The sequence below is a fragment of the Gymnogyps californianus genome, chromosome 1 (genome assembly GCF_018139145.2).
Source record: "Gymnogyps californianus isolate 813 chromosome 1, ASM1813914v2, whole genome shotgun sequence".
Lineage (NCBI taxonomy): Eukaryota > Metazoa > Chordata > Aves > Accipitriformes > Cathartidae > Gymnogyps > Gymnogyps californianus.
The window spans coordinates 175,012,735-175,038,052 of record NC_059471.1 but is presented as its reverse complement, the minus strand read 5'-3'; the positions used below and the strand labels follow the sequence as shown (position 1 = coordinate 175,038,052).

General features: G+C 38.5%; 1 protein-coding gene across 1 annotated transcript in view; it reads left to right on the top strand.

Annotated features, from left to right (window-relative positions):
* SYT1 (synaptotagmin 1) overlaps window positions 1–25,318 on the top strand; it is a 375,273-nt gene that overhangs the window by 292,213 nt on the left and 57,742 nt on the right. Inside the window, exons 8-9 of the mRNA XM_050892070.1 lie at window positions 848–1,015; window positions 23,238–23,355. Coding sequence (XP_050748027.1) covers window positions 848–1,015; window positions 23,238–23,355 — 286 coding nt within the window. The remainder of the gene's footprint in view (window positions 1–847; window positions 1,016–23,237; window positions 23,356–25,318) is intronic.

Below are 25,318 nucleotides of genomic sequence, written 5' to 3'. Positions count from 1 at the left end.
TGATAATGCCACGCTTTCATTTCTCTTTTTATATAGACAATTAATACAGAAATGTTTACTGAAGCCCATAGAAACCATTTATACTTGCAGAATATATTCAAATTGACCAAGTGTTCAATGGAAATCCAAACAATTCCTAAATCAGACCTCTCCAGCCACTCAAGTGTAGCTTACCTGAACTGCGCATCTTCATCTGTGTATTAAAAATGTGACTCATAAGCATCCTAACCCACAGCATCTGTCCGAAACACAACAGAACAGCTGGAGAATTAGTCAGAATTTGGCCTTCTGCCACCACAATTTCTAGCTGTACACTGTGACTTAGAAAGCACCTTAGTGTCTATGGTGTGAAAGGTATAATAATGAAAAATATGCCTTGGTAAGTAATAGGTAGTGGTACTGTATGAGAACTATTTAGTGTCTAATTACTTTGTGTCAGATACAGTAAGCCAGTTCTGTTTTTTTCATCAGTCTGGGAGCTACCCATTTCTGAGTGATGACAGTTGATTTATTGAGGAAAAGACACCATTGTGTGAAAAGTTCATGTGTCTTCAGTGCAAATAATTGGGCTTCCTGTTTCAGTTTCATCACCCACAAAATGATTTGAAGTAGAATGGGAAAAACCCAGGGAGTGATGAGTGAGCTGCCACATTGTTCTATTGAGTGCCAGAGCCTGGTCTCAAAAATACTGCATCTGGTGACTCTGAAACAAATACACCTCATAATTTTCTCTGCAGTTCAATTTACCTGAGATGACAGCTGATAAACCAAAGAAATAGATTTGCATTGTAGTGGACTGATCTTTATTGTCTCAGATACGGAGTTTGTCATTTTCTCTTCTTTGCAGGTGCCATACTCCGAGCTGGGTGGAAAAACTTTAGTGATGGCAGTTTATGACTTTGATCGTTTCTCCAAACATGATATCATTGGGGAATATAAGGTTGCAATGAACACAGTGGACTTCGGTCACGTCACTGAGGAGTGGAGGGACTTGCAAAGTGCAGAGAAGGAAGAGGTAAGAAAAATCAGACTTTTTTTTCCCCCCAGGACACTTTTATCCTCAGCTGGAGAAACAGTCAAACTAGCAACATTTTTTTTGCTGAGACAGCTCCCTTCTGTTATCAGCATTTCTCAGACTTACTTCGCCTGATAAATTTTTGATAAGCATCTTTTCCAATACTCATTGAATGGTACATTCTCCTTTGCTAATCCTATTTTCAATCTTTTTGATACTTTATGCAACATATTAAGAAAGTTTTCATGAGTTTGACTTTTCCTTGAATTGATGCATTTTGAGTACATAGAATTTGCATTTGAATTATAAGAGCAGTGTGCATTTAGGCTTCTTTGTGGCCCTAATCATTCTCAGTGTTTGCATCTCAAGACATCTTATTGTGCATTAAGATAATGGTAGGTTTTCATTGAAATACCTTACAGTTTTATTGAGCTGCTATGCAATAATATCCATTGATTAGAATTATGCATTTGACAAAGACCTTGGAACGGCACCTCACTCAAATATTAATCACCTTTTTTATTTTCTTCTCTGTGCCAACATCCTGTGGGTTCCTTATTTAGTAGGTGTAGTGCCATATGTACACAAGACACTTTTAGGAAATACTTCATCACTAAATTGTGCATCCTGTGAGGTTGTTCATCCTGGCACATCCACCTTTTTGCTTATTATAAGACCATTTTGTACTCAGTTTTACATTATTTTTCCTTTTGATTGCTAGATAATATCTGCCCACTCATAATAGTCAGAGTGCACAGTGTGCTTCAGTTCTCTGGTGGGAGAAGAAGGAATCCGAGTCTGAGTTCCTCGTTGTCTAATTTAGCTAATAAGCTGCTTTGGATTCGAACCTTAGTTTCTGTAATTAAAGGGAAAATCTCTGGATGAAATCTTTCCTTAATACAAGTGACAAAAACCTGAATATTGGATTTAGACTACAAGTTGTGAAAAATTCAGCAGATGCTGAGCCATGCAGCCTTCTCAGATTTTCAAAAATGGTAGATTTCAGTCTTGCCTTTTTGAGTGTTTGTTTTTAAAGACTGTATTTTCAGATGGCTTTCTTCTACTGCTTATTGATTTGAAAGTCACTGCTACAGTGAGACTATTCTGCATGGCATTGTTTCATAGTGACAGCATTTGCAGGGCTCTCTTATTGCGTGTGACATTGGTACCCATGCTATATGGGGCATTTTCCTTCCACTCTTAGAGCTAAAGATGAAATGTAAAAAAGAGAAAAAGGAAGTTTGCAGTTCAAGGACCCTCTTCCTTTAAGGCCTCAGCATACCGGAAAGCTAGAAATGTGAAATCGGAGTGTATTAATCCTTTCAAACTTTATTAAGTATCAAATTGGACTTTTATTGCCCTATTGTGTGTGATATCAGAGTGTTTCATGTTTTTCTGTGTCAAAACACATAAAATAAGCCAAATACTACATAAAGAGGAATTGAAACTTTACCTTTTTAGTATAACTTTAAGCTTTTAGAACATAAACAATGATATCCCCATATGTAGCTGACAGATAACATGGTATAGATTAGTCTGGGATTTCATCTGTCTTGTGGCGTAGAACGTTGCCTCTTGAGTTTTCTAGCTCACGTCCACAGTAAGACCTGACTCAGTCTCTTGGTTGCTTCATGAAGTTCATATCCTGCTACTACAAAACAATAACATTGCTTGAAATAGATATTGAACAGTGAGAGCTACTGTCAAAAATGCATTCTGACTTGGAAAGAACTCTTTATTAAAACAGAAGGAGGTAATTAAAATAAATAATTCTTAAAGTATTTGGATATTAGCAGAGTATTACAAGAGCTTTGAATAGTTTGCAGTAGAGACGAAATCTAGGTTGTACCTTATTTGTGCTTTCAGAGCCCAAGTGAACTGATGGATGTATGTTTTTACATGTGTTTGTCATTCGTCTATGCAAAAATATTTGCATGAGAGTCATGTTAGCAAGAAGAAACTAGCTTTTCTTAGTTCCCATTTGAGCCTCTGCCCTCACCTTTCTTCAAATTTCAGGTACTATATATGCAGAAAAAACATTGTCATTTTTGTAAAGTTTTTTGATAAGGCCTTTTTGAAGTTGCTACCAATGCATGGCTTTTTTATTTATCAGAAGCTAGGCAATATGATCCTATGAAAACATCATGAAAAATTGTGTTTACACTAACTCCCTAAATATTTTTTCATAATACAGGAGGTCTCCTGTTTCATTTTTGCATCTCTGTGCTCATAAGCATGCAAGGTATCCAATAAATATGGGAAAATATCATAACTTAGGTTAGTTGGGGACTTTGTTAATCTTAGTTTTCTATATACTAGTTGTAGCTTTTCTACAACAGCTCCTGAGCTCACTGTGCAAATAAAAAGTGACCCCACAGAAATCAGTTACTCAAGATGTAGGTAAGCCAAGTATATTTAATCCAAAAGGTCTTCATTTATTTTTGCTCTGTTATGGAACCTTTACTTCTGTCATATATATGATGAGCCTGATTCAAAGAATTGCTTAGCCCAATCTGGAAAAGAAATCGCTACCAAGAACCAAGAGAGTTACATCTGTCAGTGGTTTGGGAGCTGTGTTTCACAAGAAATGTCATTCATATTTCCATATTTGACTACTGCCAAGTACCTCACCATCTTTGATGTTCCAGCCCCTGCTCCGCAGCAAAGATGCCAAACAAATTCTAGTGCATTTTATGTGATAATAAATAGGGGACAGAGAGGGATGGGAGAGGTCCTATCTCCATAAACCTGTTATCAGCTGACACAGCAGACATTGCAGAATTCACAGCAGATATAGCTGCAACCAACAAGTACGCTGGCTTCAGAATTAGTAAACACGGTACTGCACATACAAAGGCTAACATGATTTACCTATGCCAGATGTTTAGCAACAGACACATGCTTGTCTCTGAGTAGTGATCACGAACATGATAAGGCAGTCTGGCTTACTAATTGTAAGAAAACATGATAAAAAAACAAATTAAAACCTAAGCAACTGGATTTCACCCAAAAATGTATGACAAATGTAATTCTATTACTACCAAAAAATCTTTTGTAGACTATTCCACGTTATAATTGCATAATGAATTTGTCCTTGAAAAGCACATCTGTATGTGGTCTGCCATATTTGAAGAATGACATGTTTTATTGCCTTTTTTGCCCTTACACCATTTAGGTAAGTTTGTCAGTTCTTAACCACCTAGTGCTAACTAGAATTCTAAACATGTTTGCAATTAAGTATCAGATGCCGAACTATCCTTAACGTTTTAATTATGACCCCTAAACAAGATGCATACCAAACCACATGTGTGGCCATTGTCACCAGTCACTTTGAGAGAACCATCTAGGTGGCATCAGTCAAACTGAGCATAAAAATCTTATTTTTATTTCACTTTATGTCGAATTTAGTTGATGCACATCACAGAATATACAATTTAATTAACGCTGCAATCATAGAGGACAGAATCATTTTATGAGCAGTTACTTTTCTTTTTGCTCATAAAGCTCCACTGTACTTTCCATCTTTTTTTCTAAATGGGCTTGAAATTGATGGCAGAGGATGAAGGTTTAATGAAATATTTGAAACTCTACCTCTCACAGCCCAGCTATTTGAATGGCATCTCTCTGGCACTGCGTTCTCTTCTGGGAAAGGTCTTATTAATATATTTATGTTGGTGAAGCACTTTGAAGGTACAAGGCTTTATGTAAACATTTGTTATGACTGTGAGAGGGCTTTGGGAATGTACGAGTCTGTACAATGACTGCTAAATATTGGGGAGGCCACTACTAATGAGCTGCATACCTTGAATCCTTTTTCCCTGGCTGCTTTTAGCTCTGCTGTCCTTGTGAATATATGGAGGTGATTTATCTAGTAGTCCTTCAGTCTCATTTGAGTGAGAGCATGGGAGGGAGGAGTGGTAGATACTGAAAGGTTATTCACTTTTACCAAGTGTGACATATAATGGTTTGGGCACAGAGTGTTAAAAAACAGATGATAGGAGTTTGCTCCTCTGTGTCATCTACCCGATGTCACTGCCATTAACTTTATCTGAGTACACACTGCATCCAATATCTGTTATCACTCCAGTACAGAAGGCCAGACAGACCTCTTCTTTGCTTACAGCAGTGTGAATCATACTAGAGTCATCTTCTGAATACTTCAACTGATTTCCCTCCAGACATTTTGTTATATTGGCACTTAAATTAAAAACCTGTTGTAGCAAACATTCCAAGAAATTTTAGGGAACATAAGGAAGAGCAGAAACAATTCTTTCCCTTAAAAGCAGTGGAGAAGCAGAGCCTTATTCCATGAGGAGAACGGTCTTTGACCTGCCAGTATCCACCACCAAGAGTTCTGCAGACCTCTTATGACTGCCATCACATAAGACTCTATGCATTACCTGATCAGGCATCCACCATGGATGGGTTACATGATGGATGCATGCTCGTATCACAGTGGGTTGTGATGGCTATATTTTGTACACGGCTTCTGCGTTGGAAGTCTGCTGGAAAACACCAGCAGGATGCACAACAGCTTCTCTCCTACATGATGCACAATCCCAAGCAGGAGAGATGCTACAGTACTGTCTTGCAAAGGCGTGAGATGCAGGCGGTCTGCAGCTGGGGAGTGGAAGATCAATTCTCTGAAGCTTGACATGTGCTATTCATGAGGATTGTTCTTTCCTTCCTCTTCAAAAAATAAAAGTTGAAGGAAGGAGATGAAAAAGTGGGTCTGAAATTTAATTATTTAATACCTCGGAATGCTTCATAGAAGTTGGAGACTGACAAAGTTAGTAAGCAGTCTAGCTTATTGAATCCTCAGCACTGAAACTTGCAGAGAGTTAAGAGGAAAGGACATTTTTACAAATGTCACTGTCAAATCACAGCAGCAAATCACTGTCATTTTCTGTTATATCTGAGATGGACAGATGATCTAATAGGCCTTTCCCATCTCTAATAATAACACTTAGTTCTTATACAGCTTCGCAGATAGCACAGTGCTTTGCAAAAGAAAGTACCATTATCCCTATGGAGATGCTGTCAGAGTGTCAGACAAATTTTAAAATGTGAGGTCTCCTTTATTTAGCTGCATATTGTATTGGATCACTATGTTTTCTGCATGGTGTTCAGGTTTTCTCAAGTTCACTTCTTACACCCAATTAAAACTTTAAAATGTTAAATCTAAGGGGGTTTTAATTTTCAGGTTTTGTGGCAGAGTTACATACAGTAAATGCACAATGTTGAACGCATGTTCAACATTGTAAGTGCAGCATCTGTCCTGCAAAGGAACTGAATTTGATAGTGAGACGGGGAACAAAACAGAGATTCTTAAGTTTGAGAACAAGCAAGCCTGATTTGAAATTCTTCAGCAGTTAATTAGTTGTTTTTCATCTTGAAATTGAAGATGCTGAAATGTTGTGATTTTAAAGGTAAAACCATATGACTCAAGTAGAGCAGTTACGGTACTGTTTCAGGCTATTAGAATTATGCATTTCTTTTCTCACCTTTCATACTCAGACTGCTGACAATCCCACTATATACCTCTGTTGAGTATTCTCTTTCTTAACTCCCTCTCTGGAAGACACCTACCTTAGGAGGTCAGAGGCATTCTTGTGTTATAACAAAAAGAATGTAATTGGCTTACTTGAAGTCAAAAGGGAACTTGTCTTGATTCATCTCAGACTGTCTGGCTTTACAGATATTAAATTCAAATACAGAGGACAGTAGACAAGCAGGAGAAGTTCAGTGATAGTGTTAAATTCAGGCTTTGCTGAGACCCTTCTGTTTCTGAACAGTATTCATTCTGAGATCAGAAAAACTTGTATTGCTTATTTGTCAAAAACATACTTATTACCATTTGATTTTCAAATGTGGAAGGGCATCTTGTGGATAAACTGTGCTGACAAAGTAGATCCTACACTTGGTGCTAAGCATCTAATGATCCATACACAAAATAATAATGATTATATTAATGTTGATTCTAGACAAGGTGTATTCGTAAAGACCTTGAAGAAAGTTACAAGGCCGAAGGAAGGAAGAGTGGACAATTCCCCACCTCTGCCTCTTAATGTTATTGTGTGGGTTTTTATTGCTCAAGTATAGGATATTTTCTAGTAGAGGAGAGAGGCCAGACCAGCCAAGGAGTTGAAAAACACTGGACTTGGATGTTAAACATACAGTGACATTTGGAAAACAATGTTCTGAATGGTTTTTTTATAGGCTTTTGAGAAAGATGCTGAGAGGGATCAAAATCATCTTAGAGTTCTTCTTAAAAAGGCTCAAGCAGAATTTAATCACTTAGGTGCTGGAAGTATTTTCCACGTACCTGCAAGTGATTCATTCAGATAGCTGATGTATCTCATTTGCATGGGCTGAAGTATATTCCAAGTGGAAGGCACTAAAGCTACACTACGAAGAGATGTTTTGGATGGAAGCTGCAGAAGGAATTCCAGGGAATTCAGGCATAATTGTGGTGTACTCCCAGTTATAAAGCTCTGTAATCTGGGAGGGATTGCAAATGCATCTGCAGAATCAGCTGATTGGTGTGAAAGGACCACAGAACATGCTATATATGAAATTCTCCTGCATCGTTCTCCATCTGGACTTTTATGTACTTATTTTTCTGGCTACCAGCATCAGTGAATGCAGTAGTCCAGGGTAATACCTTATTTCCCTTTCTCCCCTCCCTTTGCAAACAGTGACAAAAATTGTTATCTGATTGCTGTTACAAACCAGGATCAGGAGCTGCAAGATGGCAGTATGAAAATACTCCATCCTAGGTGTCATTAGAAGGACCTTCAGAACAGGGACCAGCATTTTAACAGTCACAAGGAAAGAGCAGCTCTCACAAAGAAGACGACAGCTTTTTCACTAAAAGGTTGAGGCGTAGTATGCCACTCCAGTCTCCTCACTTTGTTGTGCCCACTCTGCGTAGAACTAAAAGATCTTGGTTTCCAGAAGCATCAGAGAAAGATGTATTTTTGAAAAGGTTAAAGACGCAGATTTAGGAATAGTGGTCCGAGACAGAAAGAGATTAGCCATTTTCTTCATTTTTTTCCTCTGTCAGCTCTTAAACACCAATTTAGACCATGTCAGGGATTACCATAGTAACCATTTAACCTCTTTTCAGAGCCTGTTGTGTTTCAGTTTAGTTCAACAACAAGCTTAACTGGTATTTGAAGCACTTTGCATTGTGCCTGTGACAGGAATTAGCACCAAATGCCCTTATGTTAGAGAAATCACAGCTAGAATCTAGAACATAATACTGTATTTTCAGTTCAGTGGTATTAGGCTTTTATTGTTTTTATGTTAATATTTTAAGAGGTAGAGTACATTAATTTAGGATGTATTACCAGGTCTTATTCCTAGGCTAAATGGATAACAGACAGGGGTAACTTGTTCCTACAGTTACCAGTTCGATTGTATCATGAAACTCAGCCTTCCACCAAAGGCCAAAGAAATTCCTCACATTGGCTGATGTGTTGTTGCTGTGTTACAGGTGATGCAGCTGGGTGGTTTTAGTGCAATCATCAACCCTGTACTTCTTTCCTCTTTCTTTTCCATGGCCTTCTGCAGCTTACTCTGTGATTGTTGTCATCATAACTAGAGAAACCCTCAGGATATGATGATTTCAGTTAGATTCTAAAAACCTTTGGAATAGCATAGCCTTTTTCTCTTGTTCATGTCTAATTCTGTCTGGGCAGGATGCTGTTGTACAAAATAATAACTTACAGAAAAAACCCTTTTCATAGACTATCTCTGTTTCTGCATTTCATGCATTCTTCCCTTGTAGGTTAATGGAGAACTGACATTTCCAGTTTTTAAGATCTTAGAGTCTACAACGTACACACAGTTCTTTTTGAAGGACTGATCATGGCTAGTCTTTCACTTTCAATCACACAGATCAAAGCAAATATTATTATTCTTGGATGTTCATAGGTAACTCTACATCATACATAAGATTTAAAGAGATTAACAAGATAGATGTAAATGCTTTTCTGTACCTTATCTGAGCATGAACATTTATAATGTTGGTGCTGTACAATTCAAGTTTTTTTAACCTCTCTGTCATCTAAAATTCCAATAGTGAGGAATTTTAGTCCAAGAATGATGCCACTGTCTAAAGATCAAACCATTTCTCCTCTCTCTTGCTCTCTCTCTCTGTCTCCAGACTTTCATAGCACTGGCCACATGAAGGGAGAAAATCATAAAATGCTGACTGATCTCTCAGTTTCTTATTCTTTTAGTTTTTTCTTTTTTTTAACTTCTACCATCATTCTATACACCTGAGTGAGTCAGTTAATAATTAAGTTGCACTTTTTAGCCTCCAGTCTAAAGATGCTGTTGCTTTTTAGTATCTATGTTGACCAGAGATCAAACTTCTGTGAATCACTCCACCTCCTCACTTCTTAGCATATTCTCACTCTGTGTGTATGTGTGCGTATGAGATGTAGACCTGAGTATGGAGCATAAATACACCCTTTTATGATGCATCTTCTGTGATGGAAGCTTTTGTGCAGACTTCAATAGTTTTGTGAGCAGCCTTTAATTGCATTAACTGGGACTTTCTGTTTCAGATGGCTGCCTGGCTGGCTCACTCTCTAGATGGATGGAGTGGTACTGTAGTTGTTTTGTCCCGTCTGCTGGCAGAGTTTCCAGAGTATGATTTTTTTTCTGTGGAGGGCTTGAGTATGGTCACTGCCACAGAATTACTACTCCTGCTGTCTCCTTAGAGCAGAACACAACTCACTTTGAGCTACAATCATCAGTGCGCAGATGAAATTTATTTCTGATCTCCTTTTGGACCCAGATATTGTCTGTATGTGCTTCTTGCTGGCCAAACACTAGATGAAAAGAAATACCTGAAACTGAATCCAGTGACATGGAGGCCAAGACCTTTTCCTTGAGCATTGTCTGCAATTACAATTGTAGAAATAGTGCCAAAGGTAGGAGTTTCCAAACTAGCAGTGAGAGAGTTCAAAGTGATATGTTATTGCTGCTTGATCGACTGGATGCATTCGCCTACAACAGAACAGAATTAGGAGTTATTGCTACTTCCACTGTGACTGATAATGACAACTAAATTTGGGAGCCCTTCTCTAGTGCCTTTTTCCACTTGTGGCTGACCTTCAGTTGAAGTCGGTTCTTCTTAGATAGAGACCTTGCCATAAAATTCTAACCTAAGTCATTCCCTAGACGATTACCATTATGTGGGGTTTATAACTTGCTTTTGATGCCACCAGCAAAGAACATGGCACTGCAGCTTCTCAGTGGTATGGATGGCATTGGGCAGACAGCGCCTGAGCTTCCCATTAGATCCTTAACCAATTTTAGGTGCTACTTAAATTACTTCTGGTAATCTTCAGAGCTACTGGGTTGTCTGGAATCCTTTGTTTTTCCCTATCTTCTTCAGTAACTGTGAAAATTAACAGGAGGATCTCTGTTGATGAGTGAAGCTCAGGTTTCAAAACTGGCAGCAGCTCATTTTCGTGTGAGTGCCCTGAGGTCTGCAGCTGACATCCCCTGTCTGTTAATGCCCAGCCCAGAATTAGGTAGCAGCAGATTATGCTGAAAGTGTTTTTACTCAGACTTTCATATTAATCAGGCTGAACATTAATTTTCTGTGATGTTTTAGAGCAGGCAAGTTTTCCAGGAGATGTGGGTCATTTGAATTGATTTTGATTACTGTAATTTTTTTGCTCGTACTTACTGTACAGAAAATAGGTACAACTATTACAAGTCTGTGACACAAAGAGCTGCAGTTCTTCCACAGCATATCTCTGTAACCCATGATTTCTTTCTTGTCATAGTAGATATTCATCCCTGCATTTTCTTTTTCTATCACTCTTAAACATTAACTTGTATATGACAACACATCAAAGCTCTCCAAAAAAACCCACCTGTAACTTCAAGTGCCATCCAAATATGCACATGCTTCCCCATCCTCTTTTTTTCATAATGAGGACCAATTTGATATAGCAAATGATGATGTTTCTCTAGATATAGGATCATACTTTTCTACATACCCTTTAAATCATTAAATCATTTAAAATCTCTTAAAAGACTTGCTTATTTCTTCAGAATGTCTGTCTGTGATACTGAACTATTAGTTGATTTCTCAATGGAGAACTGTGTGCTTTTAGTTTTGTCCATCAGCCTAAAGGAAAAATTTGCACATTTAGTGTATTGAAAGTTACAACTTTTATGATTAAAAACATAAAATCCAAAAATTAATATTTTCTGATATATGATAATTGTAAATGAGAACAGATTTTAATTAAGCTGTACTAGATTTGCTGCAGCAATCATATGTTCCAGAATGACTTGAGAATATTGGCTTCCTGCTTGGATTTCAGCTGTAGAGTTCTACAATTGGCGTAAGTTCCTGTGAGCACAAACACCGGTCACATTATGTAAGAATTTAAGGCTCTGAAACTTTCCTGTTTATATGTTCCCTATCATGAAAACGAGCTGTTAGTCAGCCTTCAAGCACAATCACTACATATAAAGCTGTGAATATCTTGTGTATAAACATCGGGACATGCTCCTTAGACTTTTTAGCCCACCTGTTCATTGATTCCTTGGGTTTGTTGCCAGAAGGTGAGCTCATACAACTCACTGAGGATGACAGGTCTTTAAATCTGATCTATTTTATTTGCATTGAGCCTAGACTAGCTAACATTAAAATTTTCTTTCTGCAAAAAAAATCTCCCATTTCAAAAACCTTTGATTTGTTTAGAAATACTACTATTTCCTATCAAATTAGGTATTTTTCTAAATGAGGTGAGGTTGTCTGCCCTAAATCTGGAGGAATCCTAGCTCTTCAAGGAACATTTTAAAGAACCTCCTATAATCAAATTCAGTCTAGGAAACAGACAGCATCCAGGAGACAGTAGTGTTCCCCCTGTGCCAAGTTGGGAGGAAGGTGGCACAAGGAAACCCCCTTACAAGCTTGAAAGTTAGACCTTGCTTGTTTTTGGAGCAAGGAGCTAGAAACCCTCTGATTCTTAGCCTATGGCATTTTGTCCTGGCTGCATGGCCATAGACTGCAAACTCCAAAAGCTCAGATTTCCTAATGGTATCCTGACTTTCAGCATTATCCTGCATGGTTTTAGTGGAAGTTCACCAAAACCAAGTCTCCCATGACACATTTTAGTATCATCTAATCAGAATTTTGTGGAAATTCCACTGGAAAATTCTGCATGAGACCTTACTGACAAGGATACAAAGAGAAGGCGGCTGACAATAGACCAGTGTTCGTTATAGGCAGCTTTGCACCTCCGCTGGAAAACTCTTAAACCCAAAGAGTTTGCAAGTTACTGATTTTAAGACATCAGCAGATGGAGAAAATAACACATCCCTTACAGCTTCAGCTCTATCTCTCTGTTAAAAATGTGTACTTTATTTGTTATTTAAATGTTACTGGGTTCTACTCCAAGTCATTGATTCTTGTTATACCCTTCTTCAGTAGATTCAAGCCATTTAATACATGAGGCTTCCTCTTCTCTACAGTACTTATGCACTGTAATCAAGTCGCTTCCAATCCTCTTTTCAGAAAGCTGCAGAAATTCATCTTTTATGTTTTTCACAATCAGGCTTTTTCTCCATTTTTCCAATAAGAGTTGTGACTTTTTATCTTCTTTGTAGTTTTCAGCATCTTAAAAAAAAATACATGTACACAGGAACTGTGTGCAGTATACTTTATATCTTTGCCAGACAGGCAAAGTCACCAGCTACTTCTGCTCACTTCTACTGTTGAATGTTTTGCACAGCATTACACGAGCAGTTCATGGTCTGTAGCTTGTGACCCTAAATCCTCAGCAGGAGGCACTGCCTTGTAAGATACATTGCCTGATTCAGTAGATACCTAGAAATAGTCTTGAGTTCTTTGTCTTAGGATGTAGAATTTTTGCTTTTGGCTGTCTGAAAAGGTACTCTGTGTGACTGGTTACAGCTAAGCAATTTAGCACTTTCTCTCTGACCAACCTGTTGCAATATTATTTACCATTATGATAATTTTTGTATCACCTGCTTACTTTATCAGCAGAAATGTTTTCCACATCTATAAAAACAGCAGCAGATCTTGAACAGAACAAAAAAAAATTTTTGCATGTTTCCTTCATCAACCAAATTTACAATCTTAACAAAGAGTGAATCTTTCCTCTTAGGAAAAGATAGGAAAATAGGAATAGATAGGGAAAAGACCTGTTTTCCATAAAACCACGTGACTTCACATTCATTATATTTCATATCCTTTAAATCAACATTAATACAAACTTTTATGAGTTCTTCCTTTGTTTCATCTGGGTTTGATAAAAGGCAAAAGGCTGATAGATACCGCCTTCATCCCATTTGGCCTTTTTTTGAGTAAGATGGGCATAACATTAGCACTGTTCCAGTCTTCTGGAATTTCCCTTGTGGTCTAAGGTTTATTAAAAATGAACATCATTGAGCCAGAGATCTCATGATAAGTGCAGTCTTCTTTCCTAGTTTTTTATAGATGACTGCGGTGACCTCTTTCTTTTTACTGAAGAGATTAATGAAATTCAGTGTGTGGTACTGATTGCTATGATGACCTTTGATGAGCTGTCTTGTCTTCCTAAAGAATGCATTAAGAGAGTTTTTCAAAGTGAAATAGCCAGGGAAGTGGAGTAATAAAAGAGGTTTTTGCCAGTATGTATTTATCCAAAAACTTGAATATCTTTCAGTAGTTTCATAAAAATATATTTTTGAATGCTTAGTTTAAGAAGTGGATATGAGCCTGGTAAGGGTAAGTCAATAGATTTGAATACATAGCACTAGTTAGAAGGAACTCATTCTTGAACTGAGCACAAATGTTTAATGAGCTTATAATGCAGGGCATTGTAGAAAGAGGCATGTATTAGTTTCTTTATTTCAACTGGAACCAAAGACAAAAATATTAAATTATCTGAGAGAGTATTTTACATATTTCTGACTTCCCTGAAATGAGGAAGCACTAGAACAAGAGTGGCTCTGAGCTTTTCTGAGGGTTTTCAGCTTGCCTCTTTTCCAGCTGCACATCCTTTACCCCATCTCATATCTTTAGGCAGTCTTGATGCTCTGGAAAAATCTCCAGTACAAAAATTAGTAAAAGAGGACAATGTAAGAAAACTTTCCAAATGAAGAGCAATGACGCAGAAAGGGATTTCAAATCCTGCCTGTGCTTTTAGCACAGAAGCAGTGGATGGAAATAAAAGATGACATTGACTTGGGTGAAATTATACATTAAGGAAAGTCTTCTTCATCTTGATAAATTACAGGTGGACAACTGTCTTGTTGTGAGACTTCACCTATCAGCTGTTAACTTACATCAGCTGTCTGTGGTTTTCCCTTTAGCAAATCCAGTTCCTTTTCAGCTTGCTGTGCAGTTCCCTGATCTGCAGCCCTTTCCAGGTCACCACTGTGGCTGCAGTGCAGTGAGGATCCTCACCTGCCTGTATGGCTGAGTTGTCTTCTTGTGAAAATAAAGGCACAAGCTGGTTTTGGCACAGAATTGTGTTGCTTGCTGCCCTGGAAGCTGGGGAGCATGGTAAGAAGGTTCCTGTAAATTTAATGGAAAGCAATGCCTTAAAGAGGATAGATACTTGGATTCTTGCCCTGTTCAGGGAAACCCTTGAGCATGTGTCAGGTCCTCATGTGTTCTGTTTAGCCAGCCTCTAGCTAACCAGCAGGTTTCTAGTTTTAAAACAACGACATCACGTACTGCCTCTTGCCTAATTGCCAAGTTAGAAGATTTTGGAGGAGGTTGCTGTATTGTGTGGTGTTTATGATTGGGGTCATGGAAGGGAGCTGGAGGTAGTACTGGGGGATATTATGGAGGAACATGAAAGCTAAACTGGTGTTACAGCAAGCAAGAGACGACAGAAAGGAGGACATCTGTCTGCAGGAGTTGAGTGAACCAGGCTGTGCTAGTGTCCCTGCAAAAGGAACCATTTATTTATAATGTAGCTGGGACTGGTACAAGGTGCAAGGTCTTTTCGTCTGGGTAGTTTGTTACAGAGGAAAGGGAAGACGATAGCTGGCTGCAAAGATAATCCACAAATTCCACTGAATTGCTCTTTGTGGTTCTTGCAGAACAAATAGAAATATACTGTATGGCTTCAGTAATGGAGGCACTGAATTCACCTGATAGTCTTTTCCTGGGGCTGTTGAATTTCAGCAGAATTTACCAGCAGCCATAGATGGTTACTCATTCATCATGCCAATCATTCCCACCTACGGGTTGGTTTAATCTGTTTGTTCTGTCTTTCATTAATCGGTAATGTATGGTCATCGTAGCAAGGACTCTGTTCATGCCAGGTTTTTAATACAGTATGACATCCAGTGGTATATCTTACAAGTAAGAAATCGGTAATTGATTTGATTCTTGATTACAGTTCTCTGCTGTCTGCCGATCCTGTATATTTTCGGATGTATGCTGTAATTCCAATCCATAAGCTAAAGCTTTGGAGTCAATCGCTTTTGGAAACTCAGACACTCTTGGTAGCAGAAACTATATTAACTAAGCATTAAGGTGCCCATACTTACTACAAGAGATGTTTTCAAATCAAGCAAGGATACTGTACTGTACTATGGCTTCCTGTACCCTTTCACAGGAGAACAAGGACTTTCTGTAAAGTGACTGCAATGCCCATATAGTACTCTAATAATTATGGAAAAGCATTGTGATTTGACTTCTCACAGTGTCTGATAAGCCAAAAAAAAAAAAATCTTTCAAATATATTACATTTCCTTTCAACGTTATACTTAGACTACTCACTAGAAGACTAGCCTTGTGACATGCTATAGTTAGTAAGTTTTCCATGCTGTCAAAAGTAATAATATTAATGTGCCATTCAGTTAAATTAATTTTGTTTTGTGCACTGGCCTGCATAAATGTGAGTGACATTTAGAAATATGATCAGGCAGGAGCTGAGGAGAAGCCAAGTGGCAAAATAGAGCGAGATGCAATCATTAAAGCAGAGCAGCCAGCTGCAAGCATTTGTGAGTAGGCAAAGAGTTACAGAAAACCAGGCTGTGATGTTCGGGCATATATGTTTCTTTTAATTCATTCCTCCCTTTCTCATTTATTTAAGAAATTCATTTTCTTCTTGTTTAATTAAGAACTCAGTATGTTTGGTAGCATGGTCTCTTGTTTGGAAATCAAAGAGTGGGTTTCTGCTCATCTTTGATTTCAAGTGCCTTCAGCCACAGCGTTTGTCATTTGCAAGAGGCAGCTGATTGTAATGCTTTTAAACTGATGACCGTGAAGTGTCATTTTCTACTAATAATAACAGTGTTTTCTCTTTCTGTTTCCTCTACTTTTTAGAAAGCAGTAATAGAAGTGCTTTCTCTAAACAGTTAAAAATGTAATGAAGAGGACTAAAAGGAGGAAGCTGACAAAACCTGACTTGTTAATTTTTTAATAACATTGGCTGGTTCAAATTATTGCCCAGCTTGCTTTCAAGTCCGAGTTGCCATTGTGTTGGAGAATATTACATAATTAGGGCAGTTAAAAGAAATGCAGTCTACTACCTTTCTATATATATATTGCAATAACAAGACAGAGATTTGTGAAGAATTTCTATGTCAAGTAGTGCTGTTCAGAGGGGGAAAAAAAAAGAAGAAAAAAAAGTAGATTTTTATTTCCACAGAAGGATCTTGCTAGGTCTGATCCCTTTAAGCAAAGGTAAAAAGTAGTGCTGACATACAGAAGTTGTATCACAAAGGAGTCAGAGAGTAGGACTGTAGTAGGGAAATCAGTCAAAAGGAATATGCAATTAAACCATTTCTTTTGGCTCTTCCTCACTCCTACTTTATACCATGACTGTATCCCTACAGATACCACCTCCTGATGCCTTTAATACATTCACTTCATTTGAAAGATTGTTCCCTGTCTGCCCTAAAACTTCTCCCTTTTAAAACTTACCTCATGGACCTTTGCTTCTATTTCTGTTCTCTGCTCACCTATCATCAGTCTCCTTTCCATTTCTTCTTTAGCCTGTTGTCACTGCTAGTCCCTTTTTTATGGCATCCCAAACGAGCCCTCTGGATCTTTGCCTCATGAACCCTCTGTTTCTTCCAAGATCTCCTGCTGTAACCTATTTCACTTTGCTTTGCTGCTTAATTTACTTGTTATGTGGCTTGTAACTGAACGCTTTACATTAACTGGAGCTTCCTTTTATGGCCAAGTTTGCACATTTGAAGCAGGTATAACCTATGAAGACACTTCTGAAATAACGTTAGTAAAAGCAAACAGGAGAGACTTTCAATCACAGACACTCTGTACTTCCATTTTGTAAGACAAGTGGGTTGTTCCTGCAAATAAAGACTGATCCTTGAATAAGGAAACATGCAGTAGGGCACTTGTCCATATTTTATTGTTTTAAAATATCTTCTTCAAAAGTGCAGTAGGTACAATCATGAAGGTTCTTCCTTCTCTCCAGAGGCATTTAGCACCTATTTACTGCTAGCTGTATAACAGTGTGGCTGCTCCATTCGTGGGCATGAAATTCTTTTAGACAGCAAAGGAATTATTCTGTGTGTCAGATTAATGGTTTAGTTGTTAAAGTCCTTAAGTTTATATTGACTGGGTTTATAGTTAACATTCTGCAAGTCTGAAATAGCTACTTCTGTAATCAACCTTTTGATTGAAAAGGCTGGGAAGAGCTCTGTCTCTCCTATTCGCTCTCAGTACTTTATCCCAAAAGTAGTTCATAGACTTTGGGGTACAGTGGTACTGGGTGTACATACATATTCATGTGGTAGTCTCCAAAAGTGCTATAATAATGGGCTGACAAATTAGCTCCAGCTTTTCTTTCTCTTTCCGGTTCTTCATCTTTCCCTGCTGCACCATCTATTTCTAGCCTATTTATGCAAACTGAGTTTTAAGAGCTTCTTGCTCACTTCCCACTCCTTTGCCTAATTGTGGCAGAATCATCATATTGTGGGGTCATCTGGTCCCTGATTTGCAAGTGTAAGAGAAAAAGATTGTCTTTCTTTCCTGATTATACCTGTTGCAGAGTTGAAATTTTCTGCTTTGTTCTTTAACCATGTATTTATCAAAAATGCAATGCCTTTGAAGCTAGTAATGTTGAAGACAGCTATTGTGGCAATAAAATTTCAGGTTTAAAGAAAAAAAGGGAGCCCAACAAACCAGTATTTCCTTTTCCCAGTATTATCCCTATTTGTCCTAGGGAGTGTGGAGGAGCAATACTTTCCCAGTTGTAGATCCCAGCTATGTGTATGGGTTGCAAATTCTGCCCACTTGCTATGATGGCTTAATTGAAGCTGTGGCCAGTCCATGTCATCCATTTCTGCATCCATGTGATTCTGTTACTAGTATTATTGTGCCACCTTTGCGGCTTAGTGCATTCATGGTTTATGTGCCAAGAAAAGGAATTTGTTGGATTTGAGATCTCCACATGTAGACAGAATATGATGGCCTCACAACTGTCTGAAGCCCGTGGATGTGGGAATTGGGATTAGAGATTCTGTCATTACAGTTTACCTGGGTTTCTTGAATTTGAAAGACTCTAATTTAGCTTATAACCCACCTTTGTGCTGTCCCTGTTTTCTCTGCAGAGTTTTAAAACATTTCGGTTGGTGCGAAAACTATGCAGTGAACATTATGAGCTTCCATTGTAAATATTGATTGGTGGAAGATTGTATTTTGGGTCTTCGCCCATAAACCACGTCCTATTGTGTTTCTCTCAGGCTTATGCAAATATCCACAATCCAAACCAGGTATTGAAGTTGGAAACCCACCTCACTGTGTTTATATCCTTCCTCTACTGACTATTTTGGAGTCTTAGATCCAATTAGGAAAAAGTATATGGTGCTGTGGCTCATTATCTTGGTATTGTTTTACCAAGAGAGCTGCAAGCATCAACTTTCTTGTAATATCTTCCACAAAAATGTGGAGAATGTTTACATTAAGAAGATAGATATCTCTGTTAGAGATTCTGCAGTGCGAATGAGAGTAATCTACATAAACAGCATTTTTCTCTGTAGCTCATTAGGAGAGTGTACTGTCAAGGCAAAAATGACTACTGACAAATACGAGAAGAAACATGAGACAGGCAGGAGCCACTTAGAGTCATCTCTAAAAAGTCCAGGTTCTCAACAGGACTTCAAATAGCCTTTTCTAAGCTGAAGATGTGTTAGCAGCACTATGTCATTTATGTTCTGCTCCATTGCATCCTCTTTAAATGTAATGAAGTTATGAAGTTGCTTAGATAGAGAGAGTCTTTTGATTGGTGTTCAGGCATTATACATGAATAGGTTAATGTTTATGAACCTCCCAGCTGGAAGTTTCTAACACTAACTTATAGTTTCCATCAGAGATCAAAGTAATTTACTAACATAAATTATTTATACATAGGACTGAAAGAAATTCATAATAACAATAAGGCACCTCCATGAGATAATCACCATACCAGAAGCACTCATCTGTACCTCATAGCCCTGCAGGGGTTTGTAATTATCTCCTGCAAACCACACCTCTAGTGATTGCTTTTTGTTGCTTCATTGCAGTGCTGCCACTTGCAGTATTTTGCCTGACAAATATTTTTTAAATTAAAAAAAAAAAAAAAACACAAAACCCCAACCCAGCTTAAGAATAGAAAACTCGTGGCAGTCATGCAAAGACAAAATATTAAAAGTACAAGAAATATTGAAGAAATGCAGTTAATACAGATTTTAATAACAACAAAAAAGTACTAAATGTGATTCTGTAGACATTTAAAGAGGTGCCAATGCTTTTTCTTCAAGTTATTCACTGGAATGAGCCCATCATCTGCTGCCATTTCCCATGGCTTGCTCGTGATCTATGGAAAACTGGCTATTTACATGATGCTGGCTTCCTGCAGCTAAAATTACATTAAAAGAGGCTAAAAATGCATTAAATGCTCTCATAAAATTACTCTTCTGTATAGACAATTGCAGTATTTGCACAGAAGCATAACATGATTACAGATGGAGAAAGGCTGGTGAGAAGTGATGGTCTCCGTGGCAATAACTGTGTTTGTAAAGTACCTCCTCCAACCTCTGCTGAAGCACTCAGATCAGAAACAACAATCCTAACACCATTTTATGCTTACTAAACACACTCTAGTCTCAACACAAGTACAAAAAAAAAAAAAACCCAAATGAACAAAGAATCAAAAAAAACAAACAAAAAAAAAAAAAAACCCCACACTCAAAGGAACAGTTAGAAGCATGGTATTGATTTAAAAGTACCTCCCAAAATAGATGTGTAGATACTCTGTCAATGAGGTACATTTCTGAGGAAAACAAGGGAATATAAATTCCCATGCTGCTACAACCAAAGCTCCACCTAGTGAATGGTAATCAACCTTTTGAACTTAATTAGGTAATGAACCTAAGCTCTGCCTAGTGAAGGGTAAGCCCTTGAATGTCAGGTGATACATGAGTACAAAGGTCTCTAAGATGGAGGACTAAAACGAGCTTTCAAATATACTGTTTCAGTCTTATTCAGAGCCCCATGAATCAGCCAGGCTAATTTAAACCAAGTCTACCATGTAATAGAACAGCGACTGCGGAGAACACTGGGCGGCTGGAAGAGCTGTGATCATGATAACACAAATCAATAAGCAATTGATCTCTTCCATTCTGAACAAGCTGCAAGTGATAGATCAGCTTCACCGTTAGCCTAGCCAATATGGACTTCCAAAACCGAATGTCAGGGGAACAGGAGTGTGTTTTGCTGTCACCGTGCCATTGCAGGCTCAGTTAGAGCCAAGCACGAGGTATGCAGATTGCACGGCTGAAATCCGTATTTCCATGATCTGAATCTATGCTGGGATTTATAACAATATATGCAGACAGGGAGGAATAGTAAGTCCTTCCACAGCAGTGTAGTCCATGCTGTGAAAGGCATCTTAGGTTGTTCTAGATACGAGTTAAAAATGTAAATTTTCTGATGTTAGGATCTGTTCTTTTGATCAAGGTTATAACATCATTATAGCCCTCCTGGGTCAGATAGAGGTCTCTAAGATACTGCTCCCCAACTACCTCCTTTGCAGCCTGAAGAGTCCTAATCTACTTAGCTGTTCCTTCTGCAGAAGCTGTGTCATATCTTTGATCATTCCTGCTGCTTTTCTTGGAATCTTTCCCAATTCTACCATATCCCTTTTGAGGTGAGGAGGACACCATAAGCTTTCAAGATACTGGCACATGTGCATGCTGACAGTGTTTTTATACATGATACACACATTTAACATCATGAGCTATTTTGTTGTGTTCTCTCTGAGCATTTCCTAACTATACATAACTGTGTTTGTTCTGTATGTTTCCTGACCACAGGTGATCACTGAGCTGAGGTTTTGCAGGGAACTATCTATTACAATCCCTGGGTCTCGTTCCCAACTTGTAAAAATCAATTCAGAGTTTGTCACTTTATAGGTATTGCATTATTGTTGCAGTTTCTAAGTTTTTTAAAATTAAAAGGAACAATAACTACATGATGCCAATCTTAATATATACTGCTCCAGTCCATTGTTGGGAACAACAAAGAATCCCACATCCCCAAGAAAGTCTTCTGAGACAAGTCCACACACCTTTTGATAAGGGAGGAAGATGTAAACTCTGAAGTATAGCTAAGTATCTGGCATGCATCCTTCAGATGGATATACTGCAGATGCTTATCCAAACCTGGATAAAAAGAGATTGTGTGTAAGAGCTATTGAGAGAAGGAACTGCCACTGATGCTGAAAATTTGGCTTAGTGGATGAAGTTCAGTTTCTCTTAAATGTCTTTAAAGCTTGAGCTCCCAGTTGGAAAGGAACATTTTGGTTCCTTTACATGGATGGTAAAGCCCTTAGGACATGGGCTGTCTTTTCTCCAGGAAATACCCACTACATCCATGAGTATGTGAGCCAGCTGCTCTCAGTAATGTTCCCCCAGCTTTTTAGGTAAGGTTCTGACTTTGCCTTTTTCCCCTTGGCTCTTTGAACGTGGTACATTGCCATGTTCTTTTTGCATTTGTGGTACAGGGAAAAGGTGCATAATTCCTGCAAAAAATTACTTAGTATCTTAACAAAAAGCTTGGATACACCCCTAAAACTTTTCAACAGCCAACCTTCAAATTTATTCTAACAAAACCCTGGAACCAAAGAGATGTATTTTCATAGAAATGTACTTTATACTCTACTGCCAGAATAAATTGTGGAAACAGACGTATGCCATAAGAACTACTGTCTTTGAAAGAGAAACATTGCTGTCTGAAATGCTTTATTGCACTGTTAAGTGTAACCTGATTCTTTTTGTCTCAAAAGCAACCTTGTTACCCCCCTAGAGATACTGTTGTGCCTGAAAGGAAAGAGGAAAGCAGCTTGGATCATCCTAGTGATCATTTCTAAGCAGTATTCTCCTCTTTTTCACTCTCTCTCGTATCTGCAAGTTCAGATCTATTATTCCTCCTTTTAAAACAAAGTTTCTGTAACTGTGAATGTAATTGAGCCTTTCCCTCTTTGCCAGCACTGTTAGTAAGGTACTAAGCAATGAATTGCAAAAGGTTGCATTTGGCAGGATCCCAGATGATAGGCTGCAAGGCTGAAGGGAAAACCAAATCCTTCCAACCATTCCTGATGTGAGGAGGGATGCACTGTGTGCTTTCCTGGTCTATGTCTGCCTTTCCCCCCCCCCCCCCCCCCCCCCCCCCCCCGCCCTGTCAGATAGGAGACAAGTCTTTTTTTATACTGAATGTTTCGTGCTTTGTGTTTTTTATACTTTTTGCTTTTGTGACAAAGTGTGGTGAGAAGACCCATGTCACTGTTTCACGGAAAACAGTCTAATAGCTGTGTACATGTGTGTGTTAATTGATTTCCACTGAAACACAACCTGGAGAAAAAAACCCAGTCATGACTTGGTTTAAAGGGCAAATAATATTTGTGGGACCCTGATTGTCAGGGGTGAAATGCTGAGCAGTATAACTTACTTTGAGCCAGCACATATCTTGTCATTTGGCTCCCTACAGGATAGTTGCTGTGGACTCCAGTTGCTGCAATGGACTTCAGGTTATCGAGGATTTAAGCTGGACAACTTGTGGCAGATATCTCATATTGTTCATTTGAATGTTTTGTTTAACAGTAGGAGTCTGAGATGTAATCCTGTTAATTTTCTGTGGGGCTCTCAAAATTGTGTTTTTAAAAGGTACAAAAAATGATTAAAATATAACACCATGTCTCGTTTGCTTTCACAGCAAGAAAAACTGGGTGATATCTGCTTCTCCCTCCGTTATGTGCCTACTGCTGGCAAACTGACTGTTGTCATTCTGGAGGCAAAGAACCTGAAGAAGATGGATGTCGGTGGACTATCAGGTACGTGCATGAAAATCTGCTTGTAGATTTTGCAGGCTTGTAAAGGCAGAAAATCAACTCATTTGCTATTGGAGTTCTCTTGGTTGAAAAGGTAAGGGCTCTTGTTCACTGTCTGAAAAATGCGGTTTGTGTTTTCTGAAAGTTAGGGCATGACTGAGTACATCAGAACTCATTCTAGCTTAAAAAAAGGAATTTCATTATACATTGCATTCCACTCCAAGACAAGGTCTGAAGAGTTAAACAGTCAGATGACAGTGCAAGCTCTCTGTACTTTCCTTCTCTCCTGTTGCCTGGAGATAAATACAGACTATTCAGGCAAGAGAAAAAAATCTGACTACAATTCCTATTGTCTGTTTAATCTCACAAAACGTGAGCATTTCCCTGTAATGTTATTGATAATACATAATAGAGGAACTCACCACAGGTCACCGTGCTGGCTGCTGGTTGAGGTGCTAGGATAATTGTTTCTACATTTGAAGGGCTCAGGTGTGATTGCTTCCATGGGCAGCGTTGGGAGTGCTCTGCATTTGCATGTACGCGAGCAATCAAAATGACAAGTCTTGCACTTATGGTAGTCAGTGAGGTTGATATCTCCAACATGCTCAGCACCTACAAATAGTCCTTGTAGTCTTTCCTCGTAGTAAGGCTATACACACCGTGAATGAGATGATGCATGCCATCTCTCAGGGAGGGTGCACTCAGCACACGTGGCATCAGGGCTGTGTCTTTGTGGTAGAGCTGTGTCCCAGGGACCTGGTGGAGCTCTGTGTAGGCTTCTGTTCTCTGCTATGTCTGGAATTCGGACACAAATTACTGTCTAAATTGCCAATTAGCTGAGAGCAAATTAAATAACAAGATGCTTTGTAAGGAGAGGTCTTTCCAGGAGAGTTTTATTTTATATACCTTCTGTTCAAAAGAGACGGTTTCTGCCCACCATTGAGAATGAGGATATTTCCAGTGCAGCTCTAGAACTGAAAACTTTTACAGCTGTCACTAACACACAGATGATGTAATTGCCGATTTTGAATTAGCAAATGACAAGAAAAAAGTGGTTTGCTTTTATTTTCTTATAGCCTTAGCACAAGGTAAGAGTTATATCCAAAATACACAGAGAAATGGGAACCTGCTAAAAGCAAGCCTGAAGGTTTTATTTACCACTGTTGATGAACAATAACAGGAGGACCTTCACAAAGTGAGGGGAAACATAGTCTCTTACTAGTAACCAGTTACCTTTTTTTTATTTTGCTTGTTTCTAAAGTCTTCCACTGCACAGCAGCAGACATAGTAAAAGACATCAAAATATTGTTGTAGTCATTACCTCAATCAAGTCTAGCTTTTTCCTGTCTAAAATGGACACTGGATTAGGACCCACCACTAACAGTTTCCCTAACGCTTGTACTGAACCAATTGCAAATTAATGTTCTTAAGCACATTTACTTCCTAATTGTTTCCTAATGAAAGATTAGATTCTCATAATGAGTAAGTGTGGGGTTTTTTGGCTGAAGTGTAGCTCTAAGAGCCAGAGCATCTATATTCTTTTCCAAACTTTGCGAGAAATGGGATGGATAATGGGTACTCAGCTCATAAGAATAGAAAGAAAGGGGCAGGGGAAGCACTAATGAACTGAAGACCTTCTACAAACTTCAGATGGAAAATATAGTGCATTGTGTTGGAAGTAACTATGAGGAAATGAATGGGCTTACTCTCCTTTATGTGCTGAAGCACATAGAGGACATTTAAATATATTTCTAGAGGATGACAGGTTTTGTTCCCCTTTTTTTAGGGCCATGCCAAACTAGAAACATCATGTTCTCTCGGAGACAAACAAACCCAATGGGATACCGTGGTTGTAGCAGGAATTCAAAAGTCGCTGACAGTGATAAATGGCAGTTAGTACGGTATTCCTGAGGCAGTAATTATAGATGAAATAATGTTGGTTTAAAGTGGATCCAGTATCTTTCAT